This window comes from Scyliorhinus torazame, chromosome 17 (genome assembly GCF_047496885.1).
Source record: "Scyliorhinus torazame isolate Kashiwa2021f chromosome 17, sScyTor2.1, whole genome shotgun sequence".
Taxonomy (NCBI): Eukaryota; Metazoa; Chordata; class Chondrichthyes; order Carcharhiniformes; family Scyliorhinidae; genus Scyliorhinus; species Scyliorhinus torazame.
Window position 1 is genome coordinate 35,370,761 of NC_092723.1, and position 12,516 is coordinate 35,383,276.

The window sequence follows — 12,516 nt, forward strand, 5'->3', positions numbered from 1 at the left end:
TGTTGTCAGACTTCTTACTGTGCTCACCCCAGTCCAATGCCGGCATCTCCACATCATTTTTGGAAGAGGTTTGGTAGAACACAATCAACAATGTATTTAACATGCCTCCATTCCAACAAACGGCCAAACAAGCAAAACTAAATAGAATACAGGGAACACTTATCCGATGTTTATTCTGCGCATGAATTTATTCAATAAAACCCTCAGTGGACAGTCTGACATTCATTCTGCCTGTGTATGCAAAACATGAATCCTTTTCATAGGAAGATGAGAAAAGGAATAGGCCATTCAGCCCCTTGAACCTGTTCTAACACTGAATTACATCATGGTTTATTTACCCATTTAAGCTCCATATCCTGTGTTACATTACTCTATTGGTTCCTACTTGGTGGATGTCTTACTGGCTGACCTCATATACACTGGGTAATTGAGATACTCTGCCCCGTGCAGGGGAGGTCGTACTCCACAAGGAGCACGGAGAATACAAGCATTCCACCCTGTAGGTCCCATGTGGGATATTACAACACCGAGCTACAAAGCCAGATGACCAAAAACATGGTCAATGCGATCAGTGTCATGATGCGTCTTGAAGGATGATAGTGAGGTAGTGAGGCAGAGAGGTGCAGGCAGGGTATTCCAGGATGATGGCCTAGGCAAACTGAAGGCATGGAAAAATAAGAGAAAGTCTTGCTCTAGATAAGCCAATTCAACAGACAGTGCACTTGTATACTGGCTATCAAGGGGGATTGTATCTACTTAGCTTTTAGCACGATCAAACGTTTTCCCCAAATGATTTTCTTGCTTGAATTCACAAAAAATACCAAATAAGCTCATTGTACTAGTTTAGAGAGATTGTATTACAGACAAATCTGAGAATTCTGGAAGCAGGGCTGCAGCACAGAAGGCGTTCTGTCCTGGAGGAATTCTCCTGTTGTTATTTAGCCTGAAATTTTCTTCATGGTAATCCAAATCGCCTTAGGTCTAAAGCTTTCCTGCCAGGAATTTGTCACCATGGTACGGAGACTCTTAACAAAGCAAAACTCCTCATTGGAAAGGATCTTGGGTTGAGGAAAAGAGAAAATATAGCTGCATGGTAGATTAAAGGAAGAAAATATCGTCCCACTGAATTGGCACAAAATGCTTTGAGCTCACTGCCATTTAAATTTCACAAAATGCAATTGAGAAATCACAGAGAAAAGGCTAAAAATGATCGAGTCTGTTGCTCTTTTGTCATTTTTGTCTTAGGAAGAGTGCAGTTTGGAAGTAATAACACAGCAGCTTTTTAATGCTGATTGGATTGCTTTTTGGTAGATAAATTAATCTCCGTTGCTGCAGGCAGCTTTGCAGGCAGCTACTTAAAATAAGCAGAAGTAAATGAGCGCCTTAATACCTGTTTTAGGATCCCTTTGCCAAAATGGATTGCCCTTCGGCAATGCAGATGGCCAAGACTTCTTCACATCCAATTCTTCTGTGACATTTTTGACCAGTCCCCACACCCCTCCCATTCCAAAGACATGCCATCGTCTTTTAGATGAATCATTGTTGTGGTTCAAGAGTGCTTGTCCAACTCTGCAGCCCTCATGATAGGTCCTCCATTTTTTATCACTCCATTCTGCACACACTTCCTTTTGTTCACTGTTGGCAAGGCAATAGTTTGATATCAATTTCCTCAAATGGGTGAGATTCCTCTGGGTGTGTGACAGATGAGGCCTAAGGCCCAATTTCAGGCCTTCCTGGTGTTGGACACAAAATGTCAGCGCACCTGTGGTATGGACCCAAAATGGGTCAGAACCATTTTGCACCACCCTTTTATGTTTAATTGGGATGACAGAATTTCTGCACAATATGTTGTAATCTTCTTCAGAAATAAAAGAACCAAAAGGTAAATTTAGATAACCCACCGTGCATATTTTTGTAGTATCCGATGGTAGAGAAGACAGGAACACATGGTTGGGTAGGAATGAACAAAAGGTTAATTACGGTATACACAAATAACAAAGCTACAACTCCACTCCCCGATAGGCTGAAAGGCCACCCTCAGTCAGGGTTTTTATACCAAGTGGTTCCCCCTTGTTAGGGGAAACCCCGCCCCTAATTACAAATGGGGTCATACTCAACTGTGTGAGGGGGAAATTGTATAGACCACCGTCCTTGGCTCCCAAAGGGGTCGGAACATATTTCATAACACTTTCTCACAGTCTTTAGTTCAAATTCCTCTTCACAATTTTCACCAAAATGATAAAGTTCCAAATGGGATTTTGTTTTGTATAGTAAACAGTTGTTCTACACCAGCACATTTCCCAAAATTACAAAACTCAAATACAGCCTTCCCACATCCATTATTTGTCTGAGATTTGGGCTAAATGGGAGTCCTCAAAATGAAGCTGCAAATCAAGGTGACCTTATTCACTTAGAAAATAATCATTGCCTTCATGCCCTTCACCTTCCTTGATGGTAATTTCCCTTCAATGGATACTGGGCATTATGTCTGAACAGGGGAAATAAATTGTTCCAAAAAAATGCTACAAAGAAAAACACGGCAGTGTACAAGTGTGAAGTATGATTATGAGTCACACTGATTTCTTTCCCCCAATGACCTGCTAACTAATTAAGCCAACTGAGGGCTGTTCCGTTCTGTGTTTTTCATTAAATCTCGACATATTAGTCACATTACTCAATTATATTAGCACCTTGTAGTCTATTAACCACAACACTGTCAGATTTAGTTCAATGAAAGCATTCTTCCAAGTCGGAAGGCAATCGGTTCAAGCTACACTCGAGGCTGATACTTTAGTGTTGCACCTTCCTTTGAGCTGAGACTTCAAACTTGGGCCCGATCCGTCCTTTGCGGGTGACCATAAAAGATCTCATGGTCTCACCATCATATATCCTTCAATCATTATTCTGAAAACAAATCCCCTTTTCATTATTTCATTGCTGTTTTGTGAACCCTTGCTATATACACACTCACTCATTCATTTCCATGGATTAACAACAGTGACTTAATTCAAAAGTACTTATTTGGTTTTGCCAAGTGCTTTGAGATGTCCTGAGGTTGTGAAAAGGAACTAAATTGATGAAAGTCATTTCTTTCTTCACATTCATTTCTGAAAATAATTCATGAATCAATTCGGGCAGCACAGTGGCTAGCACTGCTGCCTCACAGCAGCAGGGTCCTAGGTTCAATTCTGACCTAGGGTAGCAGTCTATGTAGAGTTTGCGCTTTCTCCCAGTGTCTGGGTGGGTTTTGTCCGGGTGCTCCGATTTCCTCCCACAGCCCAAAGGTGTGCGGATTAGGCGGATCGGTCATGTTCAGCATTCCCCCTAGTGTCCAAAGGTTGGGTGAGGTTACAGGGGCTGGGGCAGGGGTGTGGGCCTAGGTAGGGTTCTCTTTTGGAGGGTCAGTGGGCCAAATGGCCTCCTTCTGCACTGTAGGGATCCGTAAAATATATTGAAAATTACAGGCTGGATAATAGCACAGGGCTAAAGAGCTCGCTTTTAAAGCAGACCAAGGCAGGCTAGCAGCACGGTTCAATTCCCGTACCAGCATCCCCGTACAGGCGTCGGAATGTGGCAACTAGGGGCATTTCACAGTAACTTCATTTGAAGCTTATGGTAGGGCAGCACGGCAGCATGGTGGTTAGCACAATTGCTTCACAGCTCCAGGGACCCAGGTTCGATTCCCGGCTTGGGTCACTGTCTGTGCGGAGTCTGCACGTTCTCCCAGTGTGTGCGTGGGTTTCCTCCGGGTGCTCCGGTTTCCTCCCACAGTCCAAAGATGTGCAGGTTAGGTGGATTGGCCATGCTAAATTGTCCTTAGTGTCCAAAATTGCCCTTAATGTTGGGTGGGGTTACTGGGTTATGGGGATAGGGTGGGTGTGTGGGATTGGGTGGGGTGCAGACTCGATGGGCCAAATGGCCTCCTTCTGCACTGTAAATTCTATGAGAAGCTTACTTGTGACAATAAGCGATTTTTATTTCATTTCATTTCATTTCGGAGTGTTAAAATATTAATACAGTTTAGGTTTTTCTTCTTTTTTGGGGGATCCACTTTCCATAAATCTGCTCTTGGTTTCTTCATCTACTTATTTCCCATTAGGTGGCAGGTTCCTCAAATCCAGTGTGTCTGAAATTACCCATTTTTTTTCTTGTCTGCCTTTGTACATGCACAGTTTCTGCATTCTAATTTTGAATCTTTTCAGATTTTGAATTTGCATTGCTTCTAGTTTTTTTGTCTTTCACCTTCCCTGCCTCTCTGCGTTTTCTTGAAAATCACTTCTAATTTGCCATCCAACTTCACTTTTAACATCCAATTTCTGAGTTTAGGATTCAAGGCTGCACTCACAGGGTCGGGAGGTATGGTTTGGAAATGAGATTAGTCTGGAGTGACTATCTAATCATGTGGCGCGCATAATAAATCATTCCACGAGTTGCAACAACCTCTGGGAAAGAGAAAATTGCTGCCTACAGGAAGAAAAGCAAGGATGACATTATAAATGGAAAAAAGAAAATGAATCAACTCAAGTAAAGCGAGGAGAGGGGGGAAAAAAAACGAGACAACATTTCTTTGCCCTTTACCCCTTGAGCTTAAAATTGCTGCATCATATCCTATACAACGTGGCAAATACTATTCTGAAAGATCTAAGACCATCCAATAGTTTTATATTTAAATTATGACAAAAACATAATAAAATAAAACCTACAAATTCCCCTGGAAATCTACAAGATTTGGAATGAAGGAGCAGGAAACTGGAGAAGAATCAATTTCCACTAGTTCTCTGCCCTTTGTGTCTTGTAACGAGAGTTTCTGCTGGAGAGGGACCACAGGATGTTTCCTCTTTGTGTGCACCATCCTGATGTTCCTTTTGGGGACATACTTGGCAGCGTCTCAGCCACTCCCAGGAAACCATATCAAGCACACCACCGATATGAAGTGGCACAGAAGATGCATTTGAACCTCACACGCACTATGACGGATAGCAACTCCAATATGGGGCCAAATTATATGTGACTCTATGGGAACACAAATGAACCATAATTATCTTTGAAAAGGAAGCCTGTTCCATGCCTCCACCTCACCGTGACAGCTAGAAAAATGCTCAGAAATCCTTCAGAGTCCATGAAGTAAATGTTCCCATGCAAGGTGTCACAATTATGAGAGATTTAAAAGATAATGGACGGGATTCACCATTGCCCGACGCCGATATCATAACCGGCGATCGGGCAGAGAATCCCTTCCGACGCCCAAATCAGAGTGGAGCCGAGTTGATGCCGGTTTTCTATCCTCCGCTCCCGTAGAAGTGGCGTTGTCACACGCCATTGGAACGGCTTTGGCGCGTCACCTGAAGGCCCTCTGCCGATGCTCCGCCCCCCAATGGGCCAAGTTCCTGACGGCACGGGACACGTGTGGTCTCAGCCGTGCGGGAACCCTTTGTGGTGGCTGCGGACTGTGTCCAGCGTTGCCGCAATCGGCCGGGAGCCGTGCTGTTGGCCGGGGAGCTTCCACGAGGGCTGGGGGAACTGGCGGGGGGGTGTGTGGACAGGGGGCACTATTTGACAGGTCGGGTCCACGCACGACCGGCGCCATGTTTTACAGCATGACCACTGCAGGTCACCGCCATGCACATGTGCGGCCATGGACCCGGCCGTTCTCCTGCTGTTTATATCGTGGAAGTTGGGAGTTTTACCCGATGCGTCTGCTAGCCCCTCATTGGTCGCAGGATCGGTGAGGGTTCGGCACAGTTCCCACATCGACATCAGCATGAAGCCTCAAAAATGGTGAATCCAGCCCTATGGTCTGGGATTGCATTGTTAAATTTATGGTAAAATGAATGACTTGTCTTAAGTCTGCCGACCAGGAAGACTGATTGATTTGATTGTTAGAGAACAGATTGGCCCAGAGGGTGCGAGGTAGTTACATTTAGAGACAATGGCAATAGCCTGTTGTGCTAGCAATGGGTAGATTGGGACTCTTCAAAGTCCGAGGAAAGTATTGACAATGTCAGGTTGTAAACAATTGAAACTAAATGGACGATGTAAAGCACAAGATGAAAGATAATTGGTCTCTCATGAATATGTAATCGGCATTTCTAACTTGATACAAGGCCCATGTGATTCACATTGACTCAGAGATGGGAAGTTTTCTCAGATATTGCTGAAAACGCACAGGCAGAGTCTGCCAGAATCCAGGAGAGAGCAGTTAGAGGCCACAAGTTTTTATGGTTTAAGTGCAAGAATGTGAATGGAAGCTCACATCCAGATTTGAAAGACTAAATTAGTGGGGATTTAAAACAAGCTGAGAAGATTTTCCTAGTTTTAACCAAGTGGAGAATTCTCCTGACAAACATGCACCATGAAAGACAGTCCTGTAGTTAAATATTTCCAGACTACAGTAAGAAGCCTTACAACATCAGGTTAAAGACTCACCTGATGAACGAGCTGCTCTCCCAAAGCTAGTGATTTGAAAAAAACCTGTTGGATGTTAACCTGGTGTTGTAAGACTTCTCACTGTGCCATCCCAATCCAACGGCGGCCTCTCCACACATTTCCAGACTAGGAAAGGAAAGGTTCAAAAGTAAACCCTCAGGAGAGAAGAATCATTTTTGACAAATTTTGTGAGAATTGCATGTCTACTTAAAGGACAGTGTAACATATACCCATGAAGTGAGCTTGTCTGTGTTGTGCTTAATTAAGGAGGCTATTCTAATATGTGGTTTAAAGTACAAGTTTCCTCTGAAGATAAAATTTAGTCTCAAGTTTTCAGTCTTTTACTGCAGGAAATGTCTGAAAACATTAAATTTTGTCATGTAATTCTTTCAACTATCAACTGCAAGTTGAACTTCTTATTAATAGTTATGGGTCGCCGTGGGGATTTTAACAAATGGGGAGGTGGATTTGGGTGTGTGTGACAGTTAAACTCCCTGAAAGTGATGCTTGCTTGAGATCCTGACGTTATCCCACTCTATTCCATTTTTCATCCCGGTAGGTTTGAAGGCCAATGGAGAATATCCATGCACATGTCAAGTAAGGCATTGAAACATCCCTTGTTTTAACCAAGGATTCCTCAGCAGACCTATTTCCCAAGCTGTGTCAAAGTCACTAGCTTTATTAAAGTGAGTGAACAGTGGGAAGAGCTACTTCAGTGCAACTGACAGGTTGGGGAGTCTTTCAGCAGTGAAACTCAGGGACTGCAGCCATGGTAAGATGAGAGGCAGCTACTGACAGCACTCCATCAAAAGTGTTTTAAGTGCTTGTCAGGTGATTGCCAATGCTTGGCAGTCCCTTCCTCAGTCTTGTACTTCATTTGCTTGAACTTCACTTTCCTGCTGCCAGCCTTTACTATGACATGGGAGCAGCTTGGGCAGCTCCACCTTGTACCTCTGACAAAGAGCGAGAGGATCATCAATGCAAACACCAACAATAGCAATAACAGCACCATCTGTCATTTCCTTAACCGCATGCCACACGATGGACAGAGCGGATGGACAAAGATCCAGCTCAAATTTATTTATTCATTTTATTTATTCGTTCATGGGATGTGGGCATCACTGGCAAGGCAAGCATTTATTGCCCATCCCCAACTTCCCTCCATTCCAGAGGAAATTTTTAACAGTCAAACACATTGGTGTGGGCCTGAGGTCGCAGGTAGGCCAGGCCAGGTAAGGACGGCAGATTTCCCAGAGTTTGGCTGCTGGGGTGGGGATATGAAGTTCCTGGAGAGAGAGAAACAAATGGAGTGGTGTTTTGCGAAGACTGCTGTAAATGGAGATGTCAGAGTGTGTGACTCAGCGCCTCAAATTGCTCTGCCACTCACCTTTCCCACCCACCTGAGGTCCTGGATACTGAGTGCACTGACTCCAGATTGGAGAGGCCACACTTCTGGTGCTGACATCCTTGGTTACTCTCATCCATGCCAGCTTAATTGGAGAGACTGTCCACTCCTCGCATCCTTGAGGAGACCGCCTCACTGCAGTCCCACAGATCCCCCAGCAGGACCTCCTGGTAAGAGAGAGGCTATCAGGTAGCAGCCTCACTGGGTCTCCTCTCCAATCCTGTGATTGCTGCAGTCTCCCGGTGAGCCAGTCTAACCAGGTCGTGAACTCTTCCATTAGAAATCCTTTATTTGAAGGAAATGGCATTTCATCCCCGCCCCCCCACCCACCCCCAATTGATCAGGTAATCCAGACTGCTAATGCCATGACCCAGTCAAAGTGCCTCAGCAAATCTCCATGGAGAGTACAAGGAGTTCCCAACCAGAACATACCCTGAATCAATGCCCTAGCATCACTAGGACATGTGCAAACAGCTGAGCTGAATATTAAAGTGATGTTCTCCACAATTGGGTCCTCGAATGTCAGATGAGGGAAATTCATTTTTAAAATGAAATACTACACTTTATACCAACAAGCTTTAGTTAGTAACATACCTCCAATGGAGCGCTCCTTGGTTTTTCCAAAAGTCAGCTTCATATATTACTCACAAAAAAGATTAGGGTTGTTCCAAAGCACTTACTTTCTGATACAACTATCATGTGAATTAATGGATACGTTTGCATAACTCCAAATACATTCACAAGAAATTAAGGGGAGAGGGGTGTGGAAAGAGTGGGAAGGCATGCGTCACAAAAGAATCAGGAATTGCCATATGTCTCTCAAGCTTTTCCCATGTGTTTGTTCGCTGCTAAGCAAATGGTGCAAGAGACACCCACTCAAGTGGATTTCTAACCTCAGCTATGGTTTTGAGCAGAAATGCTGGATGGACACCAAGTACCTCCCCATGGTGAGGGCATTGGAAAGATTAACGTGTGAAAAACTGGATAGGGAAACAGAGAAGACCTGGGAATCGATCAGCAGCTTTTTCTCTTGTCTGGGGAATATGTTTACCCCTGGGGAGACTTAGAGGATTGAGAAAATGCTTGCACACATGAACCTATTGTCTGATTTGACATGTCAAACACTCACTTTTCACAACTATTAGAATTCATTACCAGCACTCCTTCATGTTGAGATGAAGCCACGGCATTAACTTTCACAGAATAGGCTGCCAGTATTGCTTTTGAAAGGAGTTAAAGTATAGACATAGTACACAGACACTTGGAAATGACAGAGATTTAGCTTCCATTGACCTCAATTTGACTGCTAAGCTTTACTTGTGTCTATTTTGCAAAGTTGACAGCACTGTAATGTTCGCAAATGAATTTTATCCAGCTTCAGCTGTTTTGGTGACAAGCAATGGAAAACATCAAGGGTGCAACAGTAATAACCGTGGCCACACAACAATATACAGTTAAAAACCTATTACAAAAGGGACAAATTTGACAGCCTCCGAAAACAGGCAACGTGATCATGATATACAATTAATCCATATGCATTTAGTTAACCCAGGCTGCACGCAATGCCACCTCACGAATGCCCAGAGATGCCAAATCAATTTTGTGTCTTTAAAAGGAGGATTCAGAAGGCATTGAGAGATATAAAGAAAGTACAGGAATGGGGACTAAAGATGCCAATGGATAACAAAAATAGTGGAACATGTTGGATGACTTCGGTTCTAATGAATGAAAAAGGTATCACTTTAAATTTCAGTTTTCGTTGTTCAAATCTAATCAACTATTTTTCCTAATCTAATCAACTATTTTTCCTAACAGGAAAGTGTAGAAGCCACAAGACCGTAGATATGGCCAGCCCAACAGCTGATAAATAGCAAACACTGACACAATTAAAATTCTGTCCAATTTTCCCTTAAATAGTCAACACTGGCTCCTTGGACTATCTATTCAATATGTTCACCAACTTCACATAAAATAGCAAAATCTAAACCTAAATTTAAAGTCTGTGCTCCCCTCTTCTAAGTTTGAAGCTGTCCCCTAATTTTAAATTTGTGATAACTACAAATGTACAAAGAACAATACAGTGCAGGAACAGATCCTCCAGCCCTGCTGCTTGCCTAACTTAAAATCTCCTACACTTCTGGGGTCCGTATTCCTCTATTCCCATCCTATTTCATGTATTTGTCAAGATACCCCTTGCACATCACTATTCTACCTGCTTCCACTACCTCTTCCGGCAGCAACCTCCAGGCATCCACTACCCTCGGTGTAAAAAACTTACCTCGCATATCTCCTCTAAACTTTGCCCCTCGCCCCTTAAACTTGAGTCAGTAATTGAGTCTTCCACCCTGGGAAAAGGTTTCTGACTATCCAGTTTGTCCATGCCCCTCATAATTGTGTAGACTTCTATCAGATCGCCCCTCAACCCCCGTCATTCCAGTGAGAACAAACGTAGTTTATCCAACCTCTCCTCGTAGTTAATGCCCTCTATACCAGGCAATCTCCTGCCAAACATCTTCTGTACTCTCACCAAAGCCTCCACATCCTTCTGGTAATGTGGTGACCAGAATTGAACACTATATTCCAAGTGTGGCCTAACTAAGATTCTATCCAGCTGCAGCATGACTTGCCAATTTTTATACTCAATGCCTGTCCGATGAAGGCAGGCATAACATATGCGTTCTTGACTACCTTAATCACCTGCATTCCCACTTTCAGGTGACCTGTGGATGTGTACATCCAGATCCCTCTGCCTGTCAATACTCTTAAGGGTTCTGCCTTTGACAGTATATTTCCCACCTGTATTAGACCTTCCAAAATACATTACCTCACATTTGTCCGGATTAAAGTCCATCTGCCATCTCTCTGCCCAGGTCTCCAACCAATCTATATTCTGCTGTATCCTCTGACAGTCCTCATCGCTATCCACAATTAGTGTCAAGTTTTAATTTATTTATTCCCTTGAGAATTTTGAATGCCATCTCCCCTGAGCTTTCCCTTCTTCAGGGTAAGCAATTCATGGGGTTTAAACTTGTCCTAGCTCATATACCTGAAGCTGGATATCGGTTGGCTTTCCCTTATCCAGAAGGAGTACACACTGTTGGAGGTGCCACCTTTCAGATGCAACATTAAACCAAGGTTCCAGCTGTACTTGCAGGTGAGTGTAAAAGATCCCATGACACGATTTTGAAGTCTTACAACAGCAGATTAAAGTCCAACAGGTTTGTTTCAAATCACTTGCTTTCGGAGCGCAGCTCCTTCCTCAGGTGAATTCACCTGAGGAAGGAGCAGTGCTCCGAAAGCTAGTGATTTGAAACAAACCTGTTGGACTTTAACCTGGTGTTGTAAGACTTCTTACTATGCTCACCCCAGTGACGCCGGCATCTCCACATCATGGCTTCTATTTTGAAGAGCAGCAGTGGAGATTGCCACTGGTGTCCTGGCCAATAGTTATCCCTCAATCAACATCCAGTCAATCATTCTTCACATTTCTGTTTGTGAAAGTTAGCTGAGCAATCAGTCACTGCTGTGTTTTTAAAACAATAATGAGATTTCAAAATTATTTCTTCACTCTGAAGCACTTTGGGACATCCAATGGTCATTAAAGTTGCTTCATAAACGTAAGGCTTGCTTTGTTGCATGCTTTTAGATAGTATATCAATAGGGTCATGGAATATTTAATGTGCCAGCATAAATTTTCCCCCTACACAAAACACATTAGCTTATGCCTTCTCAATGAGATTCTTACCTAAAACACAATTTTTGTCATATTGTATGGCCTGGGAACCTGCGTTTTGCCACAAATTGAAACTGGACTATTCAAAACCATTTTGTGTAGCATTATTGAACCCATTGATGAAATGGCAGTAACATTGGTGTCACCCAATTCTGCTCTATTCCTGATTTGAAATAGTCTCTGAATGTTTGCTCCTTTCCTACTGTATCAGAATTCTTCCAAACTTGGCACAATTTACATCACCAACAATTTTGAATAATAGGTAGAATTAATCTCAAGCCACATTCAACTTACGTTAGTGATTTTTCTAATCTGCTTCCTGATGAGCCCACAATCTCCCCAAGGGTGCAGAAGATTTGGCCCAGAAAGTCCTATGAAGTAACAAAGCATATCATAATTGAGTTATATATTTTACACACTGCAATCATTGCTGACATGATACAGTATTCAAAGGATGATAATTAAATGACATTGATAGTACCTCACCTTACCAATGAAGAGGTGATTCCACCCTATTGTTCCAACCTGGTCTTAGGGTTGTTCCAACCTTCAACCTCCTAGAGACTATGGGTGCGATTTTGCCATGCCGTTGTGCCCAGCATCGATCTCATTGCACTAGGTGCATCATGAGAGAGGCCAAAATGGTGAGAATGGCAAAACTGGATGCGAGTTACCCAACCCACAGCACCAGGCATGGTCTGGATATTCATATTTAAATAGACTCATATGAACGGTCTATTTGAGGCCACATTTTACCGGCGCCCGGGAATTACAGGCCGAACCGGTGAAGCCTCAACCGGCCATCATGGTCTCCACTCAGGTGTGATGGCCACTCCAGGGGTCTTGGAGGCTATTGGAGCCCCTGGGTAGTTGGGTACAGGGCAGGGCAGTATCCTGGCACTTCCCGTGTCGATGTCAAGTTGGCACTGCCAGGTGCCAGGGTGGCAATGCT

General features: G+C 43.5%; 1 protein-coding gene across 2 annotated transcripts in view; it reads right to left on the reverse strand.

The window, feature by feature from the left end:
• The window catches only part of LOC140393827 (copine-8-like), an 873,667-nt gene that overhangs the window by 654,704 nt on the left and 206,447 nt on the right, over positions 1-12,516 (reverse strand). For both annotated transcript variants that reach the window (XM_072480322.1, XM_072480321.1), the window contains exon 6: positions 11,859-11,935. In XM_072480322.1, the coding sequence (XP_072336423.1) occupies positions 11,859-11,935 (77 nt within the window). The remainder of the gene's footprint in view (positions 1-11,858; positions 11,936-12,516) is intronic.